General features: G+C 39.8%; 1 protein-coding gene across 6 annotated transcripts in view; it reads right to left on the bottom strand.

Annotated features, from left to right (window-relative positions):
• NAXD (NAD(P)HX dehydratase) overlaps positions 1–24211 on the bottom strand; it is a 50810-nt gene that overhangs the window by 9847 nt on the left and 16752 nt on the right. For all 6 annotated transcript variants that reach the window (XM_037375730.1, XM_037375728.1, XM_037375725.1 and 3 more), the window contains 4 exons: positions 17039–17147; positions 3863–3913; positions 3678–3782; positions 3198–3318 (listed from right to left, as the gene is read on the bottom strand). In XM_037375730.1, the coding sequence (XP_037231627.1) occupies positions 3198–3318; positions 3678–3782; positions 3863–3913; positions 17039–17147 (386 nt within the window). The remainder of the gene's footprint in view (positions 1–3197; positions 3319–3677; positions 3783–3862; positions 3914–17038; positions 17148–24211) is intronic.

Raw genomic sequence — 24211 nt, 5'->3', positions numbered from 1 at the left:
AATGAAAAGAAAACCTTAGAGAGCTGTGCCATAGTGAATAAAAGCTGACTTACCTTTTACCCACAGGCTGAGTACTCATTCCTACCCTGGTCAGTGATGGCACTGATATCACCTACCAAGAGCATGGTGAAGCTCATCTTTGTAGAGCAGGGAATCAACAACTGTAGACCAAGCTATAATGTGAAATTGCAAAAGGAAAGAGAAAAACAGTATATAAAACTTAATTTTAAATTTTGGTGATTACGTTTACAGGGCAGTTGGCAGCTCATAACTGTAAATGGAGATAAATTTTAGAAAAACCTCCTTTATAGTAGAGGACTGCTACTGATTTCACAGAGGCCATGTATTGATTCAGTACTGATTTTAAGGCCATAAAGAACCACCTGCACCATCTAATCTGATCTATAAAAACAAACCTCAAAAGTGTCCAGACACTTCACAGTTTGGCAACCGATCAAAGTTCTAAGTATGTTATTGTCATAGCTAATTACTTCGTCCGTTAATAAAACCTGCCTTTTAATCTGAATTTATTAAGCTTCAGCTTCCAATCAGAATGTATTGTGCTTGTCTGCTTAGATGACAGAGTTATCTTCTGACAGCAATCCTTCAGCAACACCTGTACTTCCAGCTCACTATTCAAATCACCCGGCAACTTTTTTTGTCTTCAGCTAACAGAAGTCAATTGTCTCTGAATTTCCTACTGACTCATGAATAAAAGTACTGTGAAAATAACCACTACAATCACTCTGAGCTATAAAGTATTCACCAAGCCAGCCTTCCCTGCTGCAAAATTCAGCATCCTCAAAAAGCCTTCCTTCCAGAACAGCCAAGCACAGAACACTAAAACTACATAGTTAAGTTTGCAATTTCCGGTTTTCCTGGAGTGCACTGAGACTTACTTTTTAAAATTTTTCTTCCCAGAAAGCATGCATGCAGTATATTCCGAAAGGAGAAAGTTTAAAAGTCATTTATGGAAACTACAGTATCAGTGTGCTAAGCACATAAGCTCAAGCAGTAAACACCTGAAAACAGGTAGGGCTTAAGCACTACGAACAGATGATGACATGAAAAATGACACAGATCTTTTCATAGTATTTGATTGTGCTCAGAGGACATTGGCCTGATCCAGTGATCTGGTTTTCCCTCACACTGGAATCATGGATGTATGTTGTCTTAGCTGAAAAAAAAATTACATCAGATCAAAAGAACAGACAGATGAAAAAAGAAGTTAGGAGCGAAACACCTGGGAGAGAATTCAACGTCAGTAACATGGCAGCATGTTCTGTGTTGTGGCACAGAGCAGACAACAGAATCTTCTCTCTCAATGTAATTTTGCATTTGAGAAGCTTTTAAAAAATTGACTGACAGTAATTCCCAGACCCAAAGAACACTCTTGTTGAAAGGAAGCTGAAGTCTATAGTTTCTGTAAAATTCTCAGGAACGTTCTTGCAAGCAACACAAACCCTAAAACCAGTATTTGTAACAGGCATTATAACCTGTATTAAACCTGACAACTGCTTTCTTACAGCTCAGCAATGCTGCCTGTAATGTCTGTAATCCAGGAAAGAGAAAACATCAGTGACAGAACCAAGGTAAGAACAAGAGAGCAGCCCTATAGCTGGACATCAAACAACTGCTGTAAAGGCCCAGAACTGTTTTTATTTCAAAGCAAAGAGCCACTTAACTAAGAGAAAAAAATATCAGAACACAACAAAGAACAAGGTGGGATAAAAACAACAAAGAGCCCCCAGAGCAAGCAAGCCATACATCAAACTTGTGCCACACCTGAACATACGAAATTGAAATTGGAAAGAATTTCAGTTGTTTCCTGGTTTTTTGAATCCTGCATGACAAGAGACAATGGAGATGGAGTGTCCCCTCTCTTCAGCAATGGTGGGGGTACACTTGTCTCAAGAATAACAAAAAAGAACAGAAGATATACTACGTAATGTGCTCAATCTAAAGCGCTCACCCAGTTTTCCTGACAGGCATTAAAAAAGCAACAACTCTGCATAAAAAGAACACTGTTGACATAAAACCAGCGGAAGAAACCGGTACTTTCTACAGTGCTCTAAAGCTCTCTAGCTGGCATAAACTGGAGGTGGGATATTTTATCCTCTGGCAGAGTTCATCCTCCCAGTTCAGCCTGGCCTGACTGTCCAAGGTTAGAAATTAAGTCTGCTATGGGTGCAAATATGACAGCAGACTTCATGCAGGGCAACTTGGGTACTATATGACCGATCAAAGTCCTTCACTACATAGGTGTAACTACATTGCTTCTAGATCCCAGCTTGCTTCACAGTCTGCTATAGTATCTGTACTAACAGGGGCATGTAGAAGGTGGCTCTGCACAAACTAGTTGTCATATTACATCTGTTTTTCTGTTATAAAAGACTCCTAAGGCTTCTGATGATGAAAAATTGACTGTATATACAAAACGGTTCTGAAGTGGCATAAACGTTTAACGGAGATTAGCATTTCAAGTAATTAGAAGCAGAGCTGCTGCTGGTTATGTATGTGAAGTAAGGCCACGTGGTCAAAATGCGATGAAAGCACTCATGAATTACTTTTATACTGATCACAGCAAATGATCAGTATAAAAAGCATCAGACAAGCAGCTAGGTTTGTTAAGTATACTTTAACCATATGAGTAAATGACTGTTTTAAAAAGTTGTAATGGCAATCTAGAGTTTATTTTTTTTTAATTGTCAGTGTTAACGTACAAGTCATATACATACAGGCTAATCTACAGCCCCATGGTGGGCAGTATCAAGGAACTGAGCAGCTCATGAACCTCAAGACATCTTTGTTTATCACACACACCAATATATTGTGAAACAACAATATTATTCTGCATTAATTCAGCAACGACATCTGTGCTTATATAGACCATCTCAGCTAAGGACTTTAAAGCAGTTCACAAAGATTAAAAAATTAATTTCTCGATAGCTGTGTAATGTAAAATATAAGTTATAGCCATTTAAATGAGAAATGAAATCAGCAACTTTTTTCAGCAAATAAATTAAGTTGCACTCAATCTACACAAATCATCCAAAGGTGATCTGCAAAGACAGCCATCCCTCCCCTTCAGCCTTCAGGGGAATACAGTCAACCAATTATTACACAGTCCAACCACTGGACTATAACTGAAAGCAAACAAAACAATCACGTTGCTAAAAGCAAAAGGCTTCACTTACCTTTCTCTCCATCTGAAATAAGATCTCTTTCTCCCTTTTGAACAATTGTCAAATTCCCCATGGCTTGGCTGAGTCTTAATACACATCCATGATGATCACTACTGTCTACGGGGTCTCTAAGCTACAACACAAGAATTCCATACACAGTACATGTTTTATACTAGAACAACATACTCTAACACATGCTATTTCAGCATATGTATGGGGGGAAAAAAACCAAAAACCCCCTAGCATCATCAGTCTTTCCAGGTATTTTTTTTCTATACCCACTGCAGTACCAAAAAAAGCCTAAGAAAGGGTCGTCTTTTTTAAAGAGCTCTGTTTAACAATATCCATTGTGGCGATTATCCTACGGAATAAAAACCCTCTTCCATGTAAGAAACAGCACATAATCTTTAAGCCAGTAATAAATTGTTTATTTCTAAAGACTAAAAGACTAAACTTGCACGTACTTAAAATTCAAAAAGGAAAACAGCTCACCATAGCTTCATAGAGTCTACTAAACTCCATATAGTTTGGAGTAAGAATAGCTCGCTGATAGCCTTGAATAAGAGAAGGCTGCTGGGAAATGAGCCACAGTCCATCCTGCAAAAACCAGTGAGAAGAACATTTACTGAATAGATTCTTAAATGTCAAACAACTGACTGAATCAAGAAAATACTTACAGCATCAATAATGATAGGAATTCCTTTCACTTTCGATTTTTCTATAATACCCTGCAAAAAGTTCAGATAACTTTAGGATACTTGCTAAATTAAGTCTCACAAGATACAAAACAAATTAATCCAATAATTCTGATCATGTAAGTTGTTTTTACAAAATAAGATTAAAAAAACAACAACTGTTACAATCTACAAACTAATGCAAGATTTTCATATCAAATAGTAATTTTACAGTTACATTGTTTTCTCCCTGGTTCAAGTATAAGCAGTGTCAACAGCGTTCCTATAACTGACACCAAGGTGTTGATATGCAAACAAGCAAGCAATCTCCCTCACTCTCCCTGGGGCAGGAGGCATGCAATGCCAACAGAAGTCGCACCTGGTAAACTTAAATCTCTAACTTTTTAAAAATATAAGTAATCAAAATAAGTATTGCCACGACAGAAATCTACCAACAACTACAACACTGATTTTAGTTGCTTTTCTGATGATAGCCCCACTGCAATATTTGAGTTTATGTACAAACAAACATCCCGAGACAAGCAGTATGTAAGATGTTACTTCATTTATGATCCTGGAGGTTTTATACTTTCAAAGCAAAACCAAGGCAGTCCAGACAAGAGACCATTTGCAAAAGCGTTTTTTTCAGCAAGGAGTACCTACTAGCAGACTGTCTGCCCTTGTTCTCTCTCGTAACCAAGCAGCGGCAATGACTGATACTCAAGCTTTTTTAATGAGCAATGGCTGACAGTCAAGTTTTTTGAATGTTCGTCATTACCAACTTGCCTTTGAAGCTGGAGAGTTTATCTTTTTACTGTATAAGATAACCGAGGATGGTATCCATCCAAAAGTCTAATTATTTTGGAATGCTATTAAGCTTTTCAGATTAGCTATCATATGGCACTGAGCTTCACAAGTTAGCAAGACTTTATGTGAGGAATAAGGAAGCAGTTTTTAATTAATGTTCAGGGTATGAATGTCCTTCTGTTCTTGCATTGTGGTCAAAACAAACACACTCTACCTTGTTTCCTGTAAATTAGTAATTATGGAATATACATAGCCTCACAAACTCACTCCTACCCGATTCAGTTTTTTCCAGTACCCAATACCAGTAGAAATCTTTCCCTTCTATTTTTAAATGGAGGATCAGAATTCAGCAGTGTACTTCAAACCTAACACTACTTTCCTTTGCTTGGGCACTGTTTGCATGTTGGAAGCAGGAGACTGGAACACTACCCACTGCTCCAGGCCCGAGGACTTGTCTCAACACACAGCTGCGGCTACAGTAGAAACTACCGCAGAATAAAAACCTTTCCATGACATACACACATTTGCGCAGGTCTCTGCTCAGGCTGGGTGTCACAGACTGCCAGGTGCCCCCCCCTCCCCCGTGGGATCCCAAGGGAACACCACAGGTCTTCTCTTACATTCAGCTACTTAAACAATTTTGAACCAATCACAAGTTTTACACAACTCATACCATTCAGCTACTACTAAATTATTCAAATTTATGAATAAGTATATTTAACAGCTGTGCAAGGACGGAATCTTAAAACATGCCTGGAATTAGTTGTGGCATACTGAAAGCCAGAGAGCCTTACTTTCAAAGCTTTTAAGAAATTTATGAGAGTAATTTCTTTATTCATTAATGTTAATCTGCATGTGCACAACTCAGTTTTCCTTCACAGAAGCTGTACCGCTTTGCCCCTGCTGTGTTAAGTTCATTAACGATTATGTTTAATTTGACTCACTTGGTTATAATAATATAAGGCTGTGGATCTAGCAACCACGTTTATGGGGTTTTTCTTTTATATAAATGAATGTTACACAGCCAACAGTCCAATTATTTTTGAACCATACTAAGCTCTTCTGATTAGATATCATATGACACCGAGCTCCACAGGTTACCAAGATATTACGTAAGAACACATTCAGATCATCCTCCCCCAATTTTTGAAGATAGAAATACCATTTACTGCAACTTTTTCTAACTGGTTTTAATTACAGTATTTTTGTACATTAGCAGCTTCACCAAAATACTTCAGTATACTTAAAATGATTACTGCTCCACTTTCCACTAATATGAACTACCAATTATTCTAGTATGTCACCTTTAGTAAGCCAGGCTTTCATGACACTTAATCTTTTAAAACCAAAAAAAAATTTCCCCAACAGATTCCATAAGGATGTCTGAAGGAAGACACCAGATCTCAGAAATCCTTATCCTTCTAAACTTTTCTCTTAAAATGCATTATGAGCAATCCAGGGAACTCATTTTGCCATAGTTCTATTCCTGAAACTGTTAAGGTTTGACTGGTTGCCATTACTGTCTGGCCTCTTTTCATGTTTCCTCATAACTGCCACCTTGACTGGTTAGAATTTATCTTTTTGTCTCTATATGTATCTAACAGGCTAAATAAAAAATCCTGAAGATCATCGTCCACCAAAAGAATGCAACTGTAAGGAAAAAACAAAAGGTGGAAGTTACAAAGCATGGAAGTATAGGTACGGGTAAATAGCTTCTGGAAGGCTGGGTCACTGGAACACTCCAGAGAAATAAGGCATTTCTTGCTAATAACTTTGTGAGTTCCTACCTCTCCAGCACATCCTCCACAATCCTGAGCTATCTGACCTCTGCTCTAAAGAGAAATTTCATCTTGCTAAGTAAAACCTACTGGCCAAGCAACTTTTATTGTGTACTGAGTCTCTGAGGTATCAGTTTCTAATCTAACACACCAAGTGATCTTTGCTTTTTCTTTCTATCCTTATAAAACAAACAATCAGGGGATACAAAGTCCTTTGTGTTATTTAGGAAGCTCTTTTCTGATTTAACAAAACAAAACAAAAAACCCTTCCTACCCTAATCATTTTCCTTTCCTATTCCTTCCTTAAACCCAATCAGAAACTGCCTGGAGACAGACAAGGAACCTCAGAGAAGAAGTTCTGGGGAGGGAGCGGGTATTCTGGCAACCCTAATAAAGCAGTAACAGAGGTAAGAGAACCCCTGTATGACAGCCACCTGTTTGAAGGACACAACATACACTGGAGAACCTGTTTCCTACTGATTGTGGACCGGTCCCATCTCACCTGCTGCCATTTAATAAAGGTCAAATGATTCACCAGTGGACAGTAATTCATCCTATGTAGCTTAGACACTGCATTTAGGGTGGGATGAATCACCAACAGACATACCTGTTTCTCCTCAGCTATCATAAAGGGAGCAGAGACTCTTTATTGTTTTATTTTTAGACACCAAGAATTAGGTGAGATGAAGCCCACTTTTAAATGCTCTATTACTGCAAATACTCTATTAAAAAAAAAAACCCAAACCAAACAAAAACCCCAACCAACGTGTCTAAGAGGTGTTTACAGCAATAATGGCAACATCCTCTCCTCTATGTAGGATATTTTTTTCCTGGAATCAAAAATCAATTTTCAGCTGAATCACTATCTCAATATTTGGCATGGACTTTCCTGGTTAACACTTGCAGCATACAGAAGAACGTTCACTGGTAATTGCACAATTAATACAGCTCAGACTAACTGCTTTCACACCAAAACCTATTTAATGGTTTCTGATAGGACTCTGTGTATGAACAGGAACCACCTGTTCAGTTTTATCCAACATAACAACTACTTATATGGGAAGGGATTTAGAAGACAATATCACCAATTGAAAATACTAAGAAATGTTACTAAGATAATCAAAACACCAACCACACAAGTGAACAGCAACACAGAGAGGTATCCAAGACATCACTCCTTTCCTTCAAACGGCATTTTGAACATTAAGATTTTGGAGAGTCTAGCTCCAAGATATCCCAGTGGACTACCCTTCTGTGCACAGAATATATTATACTACAACAGCAGTGGTTCAGCTTGGTGCAGACCAAGGCAGGAGCACTTGCCTCACTCAATTCCTAAGCACTCGAGGGCATCCAGAAATGAAGGACTGGACGCTCAGAGCAGAGATGAGGAGGACAGAGTGACACACTGTTGCCATCCAACCTCATGACCCGTGGTCACACTGGTTAGCTAAGATACCAAAGACTGAAATTCGGATCCTTCCTCTGTGATATTCACAGCCAGGCCCAAATGTCAGTCTTCTGCCTTTCATGTAGACAGTCCTAATAATGGGGGTTTGGGCAGTCTCTTACTAGAGATATTCTACTTTCTATCAGTTCAGTAAATACTTGGTGGCTCTCTGAAACAGTAATTCTACAGCCCACAACATCTGGATGAGAAAAGGGAAACAAGTTCCAGCCTGCTGTGATTAAAATCTGTGATGATTAAGTGTATTACAAGACTGCAGAACTCATGCTAAAACAAACACGTAACAAGAGTTTCCTCTCCTAATAACTGAACACAAATGTTTTAAGTTTCTACCACAATTAAGCCAAAGAGGATATGACTTGGGATTCACACATCCCATGAAGTTGTTGTATGGTACAACCTCCCACAGAGTCATCATTTATTAGCAGCACAAAATACTTGACATTTAGGAATGCCCAAAACAGTATTTCAGTGACTGCAGTTTTTGGTGGAGATGGCTGACGGAAGAAGAGCCAGAGGTGGGGTAGAATTCACCTGAATCTACTACCTCTCTATTCCTGAAATACACAATTTCCTGAAAAAATTCTGTTGTCTGCGTATCCAGAACTTGTATGCAAGCAACCTACTCAGTAAGAACTGTAAAAAAACCTTGTCACAGTAGAAACCAGTGGTCGGTCTGAATAAAGGTAACCCTTTAATTAGGAAAATTTACAAAGTAAGGGCAAAGAACGTATGTGTTTAATTCTTTTATTATCATGCAAGCTATTCCTTGAAATGCAATGCATTCATTTTGGTAGAAATCTCTGTTCTCTGTCCCAGCATGAGAATTTCAAAATAGGTTCCCAAAACCGAATTCCAAATGTTTTTTGAAAACCAAGCCCCAATACAACACCCCACCACACTGAAACCAAAACAACACACACATGAAATCAGAGTAATTCAGGCTGGAAAGACTGCAGGAGGAAGAAGCCTGAAGGAATGAATGGACAGGCTACTGCTGAAAGAGGGCACAGTAATGAGAGAAGTGTGGTAATACATCCATTTGATAGCCTGTGGCTGTGCTGTGCAACCCAGTATTCACCCATACTGCACTAACACGGACATCCAGGACTCCTGCACACTTCCACAATTATTATGGAAAAATGGAATGGGCTGAGATGAGCCAGTGCAAGACACTGGCTGCAAAAAACAGCTAGTAGGCGAATGGGAGTAACATGAGGGAGGAATAAATTGCCACGGAGCTCCTAAGTATAATCAAAGGATATCTAATCAGCCATGGAAGTCTTCGTAGAGCAGCCACCCTGAGGCACCAGGAGCAGACAGCAAGTGAGGCACTCACAGTGAGCACCCACAGCCTCGAGTAAAACTCTGCAGTCAGTCTGGACTCCTCCACCCAAGTCCACGAGCCAACACCACCACACATATCTTATTTACTGTGCCTGCATACAAGCTGGTTCTCCATGGCTCCTTGGAAAAGACAGTTATGGACAGTTTTGCCCATACCTGACAGACACGCTTTCCAGCTTTTTTAATTAGATATGGATTGGCAGCAGAATGCCTGCAATGACTTTTAATAAATTATTAGTTGTATCACTGCTTGTGTCTTTCCTGATGAACTGGTTTAGCTACACAATAACTTTGGCATACGGTGTTCACAAAGGGAGGATTCAGGAAATTAGAGCCAGTAATTTTAATAAAAGATTGAATTTTAATGAAATAAACAGAAAACTAAAATAGCAGCATATATAAAGCAACATCTATCTTGCAACAGTAATTAATTTTCACCAAGGATGCACCACATTGTCATCTTTCTACCTTGCCAAGGAAACATACTGCAGGCAGTTTCCTTTACTGACACCAGCAACTAACTGCATTTCCTAGATCCCTCCAAGAGTCATGTCTTGGCCTACTCTTGGCAGAATTCCTTACCCATGTGCTCAAAAAAGTTCCAACACGCCATAATAATGGATGGCATTGACCATAATGATATCCAAAGATTTTAGCGAGCAGTATAACCTTGCCTTCAGCCCACTGAAAGTACACTCTACTGCAACCTGCAAATGCCAAGGATGTAATTACATACTCTGGTGTGGTAGAGATATGCAAATGTGCATAACTTGGCACTGGTTACATCTCCAACAACTTTAAATCATCAAAAAGGAGTGGCAGCCCTTTTTACAAAGAACCCTTTACTGAAAGTTAGGGTCTGAACCTGCTGTTGAAATACTACCTGTAACTGCTTTGTGTTTTCTGCATGGATGCTGCTCTCATCCAACAATCCTGACTCCATGGTTTTGTCTGGTACAGACAGATAAAAGGGAAGAAATAGCCCAAATTTCCCTGTAAATGCTGCAGCTGGAAGCACTTCTGCACACCCACCTCCCCAAGGTGCCCAGGAGGAACAAGTAAGTTCCACCCCAACACACTGCAAATCAATTCCTACAAACAGACACTGAAAGCCCTAGGAAGCATTTCTGCGTTCCTTGCTTCTAGTCTGGATAAATGCAGAGTTAGCAGGGACTCGGCTGCAATAGAGGTCAGGATGCAGCTCTGTGGTGGAGATGCTCTGAAAATGGGCTTGGCATGCCGAACTTTGTAATTTTGCACAGCTAGAGGTAGACAAATATCCTGAACACAGGCTGTGCTCAAGGCTACAGTCAGGGTTGGTAGAGGAGAGAAGCTTCCCTAAATATAATCTATTTGACATAGGAGGTTTTGAAAAACATTAAAAATGGAATTTCACTGTTTGATATTCCTCACACTAGAGCCATATTTTCAGTAACTGGTTTGTTGGGTTTTTTTAAATTTACTCACTGCTGGAAATCTCCAGTCAGCTCTGAAACTTGCTTTCATTAGTTCCTACAAAATCATCCAAGAGCTCATTCTCCTTTCAAAACTCAGCAATATCAATCAAAAACTCTCTTTGTGGACAAGACTGATATAAATCACCTTTAACTAGCCTAATTGCCTGAGTTTTACTTTATACATCCTTGTGTGCATGACTATCACTAGCTCATTAATCACTCGAGTAAGCTGTCAAACCTCACATAAGAAATGACCGCTACTCCTACTACTTGAATGAAGAGTCACATAACAGGGATGAATATCCTTAAATAAACAGAGCACTCCTTTTCAGCTGTGCCCCCCAAACTCATGATCAACCAGACACCCCCTAAGAAATTACATGTATACACTTCCAATCCTAAACACATTCAAATCCAGTTTAAGCAATAATCCTGTTTAGTCCAATCCAAAGTAAAAAATCTAAATCAGAATAAAAGGCACAAAGTTTTCTCATGCTGTCTCATCCATTGAATGTTTGCATTCACAAAGCAAACTCTACAAGGTTTCCAATTTACGAATGTTAGATTTGGCTTAAGATATTCATGGTCAGCTGTTGGCATTTTATCTTACAATAATAAAAAAAATGAACTCTGGAATTTATCACTGTCAGTTTCTTTTCAGGGTTTCTAACTGAATGATGCTCAGGAAAGGCTGAAAAGGTACCCAGTTTCAGTGTTTTGCTTACAAATGCTTTTAAGTATCAAAATCAAGTTAAACAACAATATAAGCCTACACACAAACGGCAAATAAACATCCCACTTCACTGTGAATTACCTTCATCAAGATACATTACATATATTAGAAAATAAATTCTGCTTGCGAGGTGCATAAACCTGTATTTAAGGTCCTCTTAGCATATTTGCAAACACCGTTTTTTCTAATCAAGGCAGTTGCGAGGAAGCCACAGAATACCAACAGTTCCTAGCTCAACAAGAGGATCTCTCTGCCTTGAGCTGGCATTCCCAAGCTTTATCTGCACCATCACCACCATCACAGAGAAGTAACTGCATCCTATCCCAGCAACTGCCTCATCTTAGGTGAAGGCATCCACAAATTCTGACTCTCATCAGGCTGTCTGAAAGCCATGAGGCTTGGCTAGTAAAAGAGTAGTTTTTCACTGGATACTACTTGTGGTATACGCATCAATATTGGGGGCTGGGTGAGGGCTGAGAGAAATATAGTTTACATGCACATTCTCACAGTGGGTGCACATACATGCCCTCTGGTTTTTGCTTCTGTAGCATCACAGGCACGAGAGACCATCTACCTCACCTCCTCCTAGCTGAGAGACGAGAACAGAAAGCAGCATGTCCTACCTGCTACTTCAGTTCCCTACGAGCTGCTGAAGCCCCACAGCAAGAACCTTCAGAGGACTTTCCAGAGGGTATAAACAGGGCAGGAAGCAAACATACATGACACACTGAAGAATTGTTTCTGGTAAATAATTCCTCTGCTAACTTGAGCCAACATGAGCAGCGATTCCAAAGAGTAACACATCCTGTTGTTCATATTCTTACATGGCGGTAGGTACCACAGACAATGTTACTAATCTACTACTAATCTAATCTACAATACTACTAATGTTGCAACTGCAGCATTAGCCTGGGATGCTTCTCAGGTGTCTTGTACTTGGTACGAATGGAACTCAGAAGGCTGCTCAGATATCAACAGGAAAATGCTTCTCAAGGCGCACAGCGGCAGATTTTAGCTTTAACAGACTGCTATGACAACAAAAGGTGGCTCTGTTTTCTGTAGTCCTCTTGATCTTGCAAGCAACAGTACAGATAGTGCACTGAATCACCTGGTCCCATTCTCACAACTTATTAAGGCTGTGAAGTGTTGCCTAAATCCTGAAGGCATGAGGTTTGAAAGCAGGAAATTAATCCAACCAACCAAAAACAAACAGAAAAGCTGGTACCCCAGCTGAGGTGGAACTGAGAATCCATCTGAAAGAGAAAATCTCAATGGGCTCTCTCTGGGCACACTCAATGGAGTCACATGGATGTCACATCCATGACAACAGCCCAAACCTCTCCCACCCTTGGACAGACGCTAACTACAGCCGAGACATTTCCACACAACCTTAAGATGATGTCACTAGGGGTGGAAAATGAGCTTTCTGAAATTTATATCCCAACAGACAGCAGAGATCTTCAAAGGCAAATGACTGGCTGAGGGTAGCATTGCAGGGCGAGGGGGTAGGGGGAAGAGAAACAACAACAGCAACAGGCAGAAATGGCAGCTAGGCAGGGTATCAGCCAAAAGAAGAACTCAGGCTGGTATTCAGGACATTTTCTTGGAGCTAAAACAAAGATTAAGGATTGAGCAATAGGAACAAGCATGCAGTTTGAGAACAGAGTCAATTTTACCATGTAATCTGTGTTACACAGAGCCATTCTTGCTATTAATCATTACCTCTCCTACAGGAGGGAAGCAAGCATGCTCTGCTGTAAACAGCAATCTAACTTTGCTGCTGCAAAACGAAACACAGCAAGACTGGAGTGGCAGAGTCCAGGATCTGGTGCTACCACTTCAGAGAGAGAGGCAAGGAACCCAGTGACAAGCAAAGGCAATTCCGACTTCAAAGTCTTACTTCAGGTTAAAGACAGGACTCTTCATATGGATGAATGCTTTTCTTTGTTTGATCCCGACAGTAACTACCATTCCACCAGCAATTCTGTATCAGCCCATTTGACTGCAAAGCCACTGGCGTACCCATTAAAGATTCACCAAACTCAGCAGCAGAAAATTTGACAGGAATATCACATTCATGCATGAAGGAATAGGGGAAAGGAGATGACAAGAGGCTGGAAACTGATAAAGAACATAGCTAAGCCTGTAACTGCCTAACTGCTAGGCAGCAGCAGAATGCAGAACATTCTGGAGCATTAGGTAGCATTGTCTCCTCTCCCAGAGGGCTATGCAAGGAATAGAATATTCCTTCCAAAGTCCTCTCAGGAGCTGCAGTCATCACACTGCAGGAGCGGAACTTGGTTCTCTCACAAACCTGAGGAACAGCCTTTGATAGCAGAGGCAGGAATTGCCAAACTTTCAAGCCTCAAGCTACAAGAAAAATCAGATCAGAGTAAGACCAGAAGTGCAAACATCCCTGGAACAGCTGAATGAAGAACACTGAGGTGGGTAGATATAATAGGGTCATAATACTGCTATTGTGTGAAAGAAGGAGAACATCCAACAGCTTTGGAAATACGCTGTTTCTAAGCACTGACTAAGGACAGTCATAGGGACTTTGGCTTTCCTTCCACATGGTAGCTAAACTCTTTCTCAACAGAATCTAAACTATCACCAGCAGCGTACCAACTCAGGTGAACTCAGGGAGGTAACAGTACTGTCACCTCTGGCCAGAATCAATCACAGGCACTGAAAGGGAAAAACAGATGGCCTGAGGTTGCCTTCAAGGAAGCTGGCTGTGGTGGTCAAGTTCCACAGCAGGTGTGGTAACAGCATTTCAGAAGTCTGAAGTAGAATGGGGAGCAGAAATGCTTCAATCTGTACACTGCAGAGCTGAGAAGTGGAGCAGAAAAGTGTTTCAGTTGAAGAGAAATAGCTTGGACTGCTGATTTGCTCTGGAGTTAGAGGGTCTAACCAGGCCAAAACTAGGATTGCCACATGTGCATGGGATCCAGCTGCACAGCTATTAGGACACAATACATTTTTTCTTTAGGGGATTCTTCTGAAGCTGCAGCTCCTGGTCTTGCAAAACCCATGGCTAGAAAGCTCTGACAGCGCATCAGCCCTCACCCAGGCAACTGATGAACAGCATGTGAGGGTTTTGGTACAGATCCACACAAGTGGCATATGAGTGAAGGATATAACTTGTAGAGTGTCTGCGACAGCCAGAACCAGAATATCACAGGAAGCCAGTAAGCATGTATGTATTCCAAGAGTATCACTATCCTCTCAAGGAAACGATAAATAAATAAAAAAATAAAATATCAAAGGAAACTGATCACAAGGCATTTCTTTTCCATCAGACCATTGAAAGATGCTGACATTCCACAGTGTGCACACTGCAGGCATTAAGTGTAAGGGAGGCAGGTGACACAGTAAAGATGCTGAGGAAGCAAAGCATTCTTTGATCTGCAGAGGCAAGATGCACCATCTGGGCAACAAATACCCAGGCTATTCCACACTAAAATGCTGTCCATGGGCTGTATACCAGAAACTGCAGATTACTGCATTTGTATCTTTATTTCTCAATGCTCAGAAGACAGAAGCAGCCCAAACACATGACGGTTTGGACAAGAACATTCATTGGCAACATGCTGGCATAATACCAACAAGGACTGACATAAGAACAGCATCAGAGAGGTGACAGACCGCTATGGCTCAGCAATTCACTTGGGCAGTAGGAAGAAGAGGGGAAGCGCTCTCCCATTGTCACTGCCACTCCGATACAAAACCCTGACCAGAAAGCAGACACTAATCTACATCTCAGCCCTGTATTCATTTGACAGCATGCTGAGGTTAGCTTAAAGGGAAACCAGAAAATTAGATACCCAGCCAGACTCCTATAAAAGTTTAAAATAGCAACACTATCACCACTCGCTTTTTTTGTCTTGAGGGTGAAGAGTGATACAAAGCTTAAAATTCGCTGTTGAAGCAAGGAGACTCAGCCTTTCCTCAGAACAGAGAAGCACCAGTCTTCCTGAAGGAGGCAACCAGGGTTCACTTGTCCCCAATTACATGTTAAAAAAACAACACTGGGTAACTAATGAACACTTACATAATTACAGTGAAGACAAAGAACTTGAGCTTTAATGTGACTTGAAATTAATAAGGTCAGATCCACAGCTCGTATGAACACGGCCTGAGATTTTAGCATGAAGTAACTTCCAAATGCCTTGTCTTCATTGGCTGGGTTTGTTTCTTTAAGCTAGCTCACACAGGACTGCCAGGCTGAAGTAAAAGTATGCTTGTAATTCACTAAGAAAGCAAAATTATTTTTAGCAGTGATAAAAAAAAAAATTACAATCAAGGAATCTTCCAGTAACTTCTGTAAGATAAGCACATTGACAGATATTTATAAAACCCAGATAGAATTCTGATATAAAAGAAGCCTATGTTAGATACCGTTGATATTCTAAATGAAGTCTTACTTGTTTAAAGTTGTTTTCCTTTAGAAAAAACCCTATTAAAAAAAAAAATGGAAAAAAAAAAGAAAAATAATTGCCCAAATTTTTTTTCTGTAAAAAGGATTCTGAAAAAAATGTTTTTAAAAAAGAATAAAACATCCATTGAATTTTTCCATTCAGAACAGAATTTGATTTCTGGATCAGCTGTAATAAATTTATTTTTTCTTTCTTTCTGAATCCATGCTCTTTATTTGTTTTACACATCTGTATCGTAAACCAAACATTTTTTGGAAGCAGAAGGAGAAGTAAAGAAGCAAAGAGCTCCAAAAGCAGCTTCCTCTAACAAAAGCCTAGCAAAGCCACTCTCCATAGCTCTCAAGGTATCCCAAACACCTTGGATAGCATGGCCTCCAGTCTCTTGCCTCCTTTGTTTTGCAATTTCACTGTGTAACTGTCAACACTTCTGTAAATTATATTAATTCCACTTGTTTGTACCACTGATTAATTCAGTAATATTTCTCAGGGAAGGAAAAAAAAAAATCTTATAAAATTAGATTGACATTAGACTGAAAGATATACTTTGAACACACAAAGATGTGTTGAGAGTAATACAAGACATCATCTGGAACAGTGTAAGTACACGTTATTTAGAGAACAGAGCTATCTATGCTCCTGTTTACAGACCTTCACTAAAGCTTGAAGGAAAATAAATTACCTCTTCATCCAGAGGGGAAATTTGAAGCATTTGATAATTAAGAGTATTACTTCTCATTGCAAGGGGACATAGTCCCTGTTCTTTGGTACATCTCCTGATACAAATTGTCAAATATGGTTCCGAAAATTAGGAACTCAAATTCATATTTATGTTCTTGCAGTAAAGGTGCCTTCCACCTAAGAATGCAAAGAGCCCTTTATCTGGAGATGTCAACATCTATTTCTTAATTAGCAACTTTCACAAAACAAAAGCAAAGCAAAACAACCATATGGGTACCTAAAATTCCGAGTGATGCTTACAGTTTAATAATGAAGACCATGACTAACAGCTGTAATTTTCAGTCAACGTTATTTTATTAAATTTGTTATTTAGAAACCCTATCAAAAACATTTGTGGAACCAGGTAAAAGGCAGGAAATTGGTTAATAAAATTCAACATAAAGACACAATAAAATACCAGTATACACATTACCTTAGCGTTCTCAAGTAGAACTTCATCTCTACCTAAGCCAGGTCCTATGACAACTGAGTGCAGTCGCGGTAACCACTTTTCCACCTCATGGACAGCATTGGGACTATCACTAAATGGAATTGGGAAAAAAAAGGCAAGTTTAAAAAGGCTTCATTTTAGTATTCTCAGAATCTGAGTTGAAGATGAAGACAGAAAGAGGTATTTCCTATCCTGAGTGTCAGGCAATTTTACCCTTCAAACTACCAAAACTCTGTAACCCCGGAAACATGGAATGGTTTGTCCAAATAGCTAAAATGAAACATTTCTCTCCATTCATTCCTTAAGGGATACCACATAAAAATGAGGAGGTAATTGCAAGTATCCACTATGGTTGTTACAATGTAGAAAAATAAAATCCAAGCAGGAAACCAACAATTCTTACAGTCTGTCACAATTCCCCATTTAATGCTTCTTTGCAGAGATTACACCTTGGAGAGAGATCCACTATCTCACAGGTATATACTGCGGCTTGCTGAAAACGATGCAAATATTTGTTACCCTGCATGGAAAAATGATAAATCTACTCATATACTTTTTTTGTCAGTTGCTTCACAAAAATTTTCTCCAGCTGAATTACTGCCAAAATGTCCCCTCTGCCCAAAAGGCAAAAGGAGAATCAAGCTATTCAGTAAGGCTTAAAAGCTTGCAATGCTTAAGATTTCTGTAGGACTCAGGTTTTGTCTACATTGGAAAAACGGTGACAAAATCCACTGCCAAATATAGCTGCCACAATACAGCATTCAGCCGCTGACCAGAACTGTTTATTTTGTTCTGATTAGTTTTGTTGTGTAAATAGGTCAGAATATTTTGAAAGCACTGCCCAACAAGGTAGGTTAATTCTTAATGACAGTACCAAGGGAAAATTTAGCCTCCCTCCCTCCCCACCTCCGACATAAGCGATGACAATAAATTAACATTTTAACTGAAGGATGGGGGAATAAAGCTCCCTGTAGGCTAAGCAAGGAGGTACTGTCTGACACTATTACTTAGAATATTTTGAGCTTGCAATACTTCAGCAAAGCTCTGTTATTACGGATGAAAGCCCTTGCATGTTTTTCATAACCAACAGCTGTACTGATGGGACACACCACTTGGGTACAAGTGTTTCGGTCGCGTCTGGCAGAATCAGCAAATTCCACAACAATTTCTGCAAGTGCCAGGCAGGAGCCCAGAGCTTTTGCAGCTGCACCGAGCGAGGCAGCCCGCTCAAGGCCGCAGGGATGCCGTGCCTCGCCTGGCCAAGGCCACCGACAATAGCTGCTTCAGAAATCCCTGGCTGCAGCAGTGCCGGCTCCCCAAAGGCGCCCCGTGCTGACACCACAAAACAGCTCTGTCAAAACAAGGCTGCTGCGTGGAAGCGATGACCCGCAGCAAGGGCAAGGGAGACAACGAACCACGTGAGGACACTGTTGTCCCTGAAGCAGTCCCCTGCTTAGCGAGCTGAAGTTGAATTTCCATTTGAACGATGCAGCTCCCTCCCATCTCCTCTCACTCGCAAGGAAACAGCAGTAGCTTGAGAACTGCCGCACAGCTTACCCTTTTTCCCCCCCCCTGTATAACCACCTATCGGTTTATGATGTAGATACAGGCTGGCAATAAAAAATGATTCAAGAAATACTTAAAGCACTATTAAAAAAAGCCAGTGCTTTTGTACATGGTAGGTTGGACATGTGAAAAACTGTCTGTGAACGAAACTCTAATAAAATATCACCAATTCTGAATACAGACCACTTTTTTATTTACATGCTGAAACTGATTTTATCTCTAGAAAAGAAATATGGATGTCAAATAGATGTATTTCTCATATAAATCATATATATCTATATATCATATAGAAACAGGAATACTGCTATATATACAAGGATGTTTGAATGGATTGGGTTCAAAATACCTCCGGATAGTAGAAGCCAAATACATTAAATAAATGTTCCATTAAACATAAGCTAAGAATAGAGCCATAGATAGTACCATAATTGCTCTGCTCTTTTACAAATATCTCATGCTAATAATCTCAAGGTAGAAAGTATGCCAATTTATTTATATTCAGGGTTGAAAAAAGGTAATTTTGTCTCCAGCCCAACTGATAATGTGCACTCTTCAAAACAAAGCCATCTCCTGGGAAATGAACAGTCCAACATTAAACCACTCCTGCTCACTTTGCCTCTGGTAGTAATAAAAACCTACTGTAGAGCTTTTCATCTTCAAAGCATTTTACAAACATTACATTCACATAACTCCTTTGCAACTTCACATCAAGAAGCAACCCAAGGCACATGAAGGGCCAAGAGATTTAAAATGGTGATAATTACTATTACGTTGCAAAATCAGCTATAAAAACATGCTGTAAAATAACTGATGGGTTTTGAATCTTCATAAAGAAAGGAGAACGAACATGGCCTCAGAGAAGCACCATGCCAACTACACTTTAAGAGACTGGATGTTCATAACAGCTGTACTGATGCAGCTAAAGACACCTTACAAATAGCCTGTATCTACAGCTTCTCTGAAAGTGGAAGGGCTATCGTGTCATCTTACAGTTTATTCCCACACACAGACATCAAAGTCGTAGCATTTTAAAGCTGATAGGGTACAAATGATTCACATGTAACTTCCTTCAGGAAGGGGTGTCATACTGAATGTTCATGACCATGGGATTTAGCATGAAGACAGAAACTCTTCTAGCTCTTAACAGCTACAGTCTATACAGAACATTTAAACATGCCCCAAATAATTCTCTACGCTGAGGTCAGCAGTCCTCTGCACCCTCAGGCTTCAGAGCAGGTAACACTCAAGCTGCCTATCAAGCACAGTCCCTGGATCACGTAGTTCCTCACCAGTTGAAAAAGTTGTTGGGAAAGGCTAGCTGGCACAGGCCAAAATCCTTGCCAAGGATCATCTGGATAATTTGCCAGTACAGATAAGCATGTTCAGGTACCTGGGAATAAATATTCCTTGGCAGTGTTTAGTTTATTACTACAGAAAAAGCCAATGTGTATTCTTGTTTGCCTGTGGATCAGAACCAGACCAAAAAAACCCCAAAATAATTGGGAGGCGTTAGCACAGAACAGGAGAGGTCCTCAGCTGTATGCTGTGTACTATGCTCACACAAGTAACGTTGTTACCTTCCTTTGTCCTTTCATGCCAATTTCTCCACCTGATTACTAACCTGATTTCAAACCTCTCCATTTAATTACCACCTCCACTGCCCAAGACATGCATGCACAACTGAAATTAGCACTGCATTTTTTAAAAGAAAGGATCTAGAAAGGTATTAGGCATGAAGAAGTCCCCTTGATGGTAAGAGATGCAATCTTCAGGCTCTGACAGAAAGGGATCAAGTAAGCAAGAACCAGTATTGCTTTTAGAGGTATAGAGCCATACGATATGTGACTTGGCTTTTTTCCAAATAGGAATCACAAATACAATACCCCTTCTCTAAAGCACAAAGCAATCCCTTGCGAGGCTGCAGGAAAACAGCATTTGAATTTCTGAAAGGAACGCAAAAACCTTTGAGAGAGACTTTGATTAACTAAAGGTGAGGGATTTCCCAAAATAAAGCAAGATTTTTGGAAAGGTTATGGGGCGAGAGACTGAGAAACAGTCTGGCTTTCCCATAATTTGAAAATACAAACCATGGACATACACGACAGGGATAATCGGGGAAGCTGAATCCAAGCAGTAACACCTGTAAACATGGAGAGTGAACTACAGTACTGTTGTGCAGATGTGTGCAATTAAAGATTCTAGTGACAGACCACAGCTGTAGATTTGCAGGGAATGGACAGATCTTCAGACAGCTACTTAACTTCAAGCTAACCACTACGTTTTATGTGACATGTTATCAGATGCCATTCTGATGAAAATCTAGATTATGACAGCTCACTATTGTTCAATCAAGCAAGCAACCAACACCCCTTCAAACCCCAAAAGCTTTTTCAAAGTCTTAGCTTGTCTGCAAAGCAACCAATAAAAGTTCTGACTGCATACAGAAAAGAACTATCACAGGATAAACACGATTAATAAGGAAAACTGAAGGAGCTTCTGTAACTTGTCTCATATCTGTGAAATTTAGTAAGTAAGAAAGTGTTTTACACTACTGTCAACAATAATTCAATGAATTTTATATATTAGTCAAAGCAGATCTAAACAAATAAGCAAGCATACAGAGAGTCTCACAGGGGGCCACACTATGAAAAAGGACCCCACAGATGTTTACCTATCAGTTTCCTTTGGCTATTAGTGAGAAGCAGGGGAGAAAGGCAAAGTTTCACTCAGTGAAGGCTGAGAAGACTGTGATCCCTTCGAAAGACAGACACAACAGCTTTTATCATTTGCCTTCCTTGAAATCCCTGTGTAGACAGAGCCAATGTGTGGTGTTCAGCATTTTGTATATTCACCTTTTTGCTCTTTTCTCCACCTCCAGAACATAGTGAGAAAAGTACTTTCCATGGCAAAATCTAGAATGATTCTTCAAATTAAACAGCACTGTGTCTCTCAAATGGTGAGGACAAGTTTTCTTTGTAAATTATTGGTAGCTTTAGGTAACTTCTGCCAAGTTAAAATCAATACACACAAAAAAAATCCTTATGTCTTGCCACCTCAATTATTTTTGCATACAGGAACAGCACTGGTTTGGTTATGGTGGTTATGGCAGTAATTGCTGGATTTAGTACTGCATGGTCTCACTATTGCCTCTTAACGCACAACCTCACAGTCTCTTACAACACCTTTAAATGAGTTTTGAAAAGCTAATACAGAAAAGAAAAACTTTCAGTCAAGTTTTTTATTCCTCAGGACTCTTCTGTATTTCACTATGACACAATAAAATTTAACATAAAACACAGTTCTGTAGATTTTCATCTTGGTGCAAGCTGGATGTAATAACCCTCCCCAAACCAACAAAAAGCCTGAAAAAACCAACAGTGGCTACTGCTCTTGTATCGCTTAGTTTCTGAACATCTTCCACAGCAGTTTGTAACAGACATTTGACAGGTACCACCTGCTTGAAAGTCTGCTCTAGGCTGGTCACTGCCTAGAGTGGGAGGACACCTGACAGTTAGGGCCTGAAACGCAACTCCCATCCTCAGCCCTCAAAAAAAAGATAATTTTGCTGTAGACTACATTTTATTCAAACACTGGGTTTCACCAAGGCAATAGCTTTAAATTATTACAGAAATCTCTAAACACAGCAGCCTTCCTCATTCAGGATGAATGACAGTTACTGTTGTTGCTTTCTATTGCTTTCTAGAGAAGGGAAAGGAATAACTGTGATAAAGTGCAGCCCTGTCATATTTTACATGGAAACAAGAAAATGTGAAGCGAAGTCAGCATGGGTATAACTGTGAGCTACAGAAATAGTAGATAAGCATGAATGACAGTGCAGACAGGAGGCGGTGAGACTGCAGCTCTTCACATGTGTTTTAGGCAGAGCTGGAACCACCTCAGTAATCAGAGATGAGGTTTGGACCTCACAAAACACCTATGAGTGAGACCTCCTGCTAGAGAAGGACACGGGACACAAGCAAGACTGCTGTCACCTGGTCAACTATACAGCTCCTTGCTGGACAGCATATTTTTTAATTCTGCTCATTATCTGTGCACACTCGGTGTGACTGAGGCAACTCCAAATGCATTAAAATGTTTCGTTGCAAAAGTCTGTTACGTAAACTCAGTCAAAGCCACTTTAAGAGGGCAGTTTCAAAAGCCAGCCTAGAGTCTTCTCTTCAAAGATGAGAAAAACTCTCTGATCTGAGGATGAAAGAGTTTTGGTTTTGTTTGTCCAAGCACTGCAGGTAATTATACTAATGTGAATCAAATGTTAGACCTGCTGACATTTAGATCCTGTCATGTTATACAGTACATCAAAAGGGTGAAAGATGGGACATAATGCGTAGCTCCAGAATTTAAGTAGTTATCTCAGAAAGCTAATCATTAACTACTGTGGTAAACCTTGGGTGAGGTCATTATTGGAAACCAGGCAAATAAGATAAGGAAAGACACTATGCTGGAAAGGTTAGGTCAAAGGAATTAAAGGCAAAACCAAACAGTGCAAAAAATGTTTGAGCATAAAATTAAACTAATTCTGTATTTCAAGAGTAGCTATATATGTCAATGTTTAAATCATCATTCTTGTAAATGAACTTCTAATTTCCAGAAGACCAAAAAGCTTGAGGCAGCCTCTTTTGGCCCCACGAACAGAACTGGAAATAACTTATTCTAGAAAAGATCATTCATTCCATTACCAACTGATGTGTCTCTCACCAAGCGCCTCAATCAGGTAGAGCAAATCTCACATGGGCATGAAGTTGACTGGATGCAATTTAGAGACCAAAAAGACATATATTTAATAAATTAAGATTAGTATATTAAAATGTCCCAAAAAAAGTTTAGAAGACAGAATTGTCATTTTCACCTAATAGGCTGTTGAAAGATCTTTCAATAGTGTTTAATCTGTAAATGCTGGGTAGACAGTATCTATTTTTTCTGCTACAATCTGGTTAAATGACAGAGAAGAAAATGAAAAAAAACCCCACAGACTGTAATGAAAGAGGGATTCAATACTATTCAAATCAAGCGTTCCTTTTCAGCCATTGAACAAGTTAATTTAGACACCAGAAGTGAACCTAGTAGGCTTTATCTGAATATTAACAACACAGCAGCAAGAACAGCAACCCATCATCCAGGTGAAGCACAGGTGTCACGAGCTCACAGTAAGAGACTGCTCTTAATATGTAGATACCACAGTATTTACTTGCTCCATATTCTACCTTCAAGGCAGCTAGAGTGTGAATCACCTACTGAGGTACACATTTACAAAAATGCTGTATTTACCATACCACATTTTTTATATCATAATAATGACAACAAACCCAAAAATGTTTTCCACAGCTGTTACTAGGACACCAGACTCTCATTTAGATATCAGATCTGTTTTAGTAGGGATTGGGTTGTCAACACACTACAGGCATCAGAGCCAACAACAAACTCTTTAATAATGAACCCAAATGCACTATACAAAGGGGGTCACCTCTCTCATGCACAGCAGAGCCTCTCACATCCTGTCGGAAAGAGCCTCAGAGGAGAAGAAGCTATTGCTTGACTATTTTCCGAGCTTTCTCACACAGACATGACAAC

The sequence above is a fragment of the Falco rusticolus genome, chromosome 2, assembly GCF_015220075.1.
Source record: "Falco rusticolus isolate bFalRus1 chromosome 2, bFalRus1.pri, whole genome shotgun sequence".
NCBI lineage: Eukaryota > Metazoa > Chordata > Aves > Falconiformes > Falconidae > Falco > Falco rusticolus.
The sequence above is the reverse complement of the archived record's forward strand: the minus strand, read 5'-3'. Positions and strand labels throughout refer to the sequence as shown.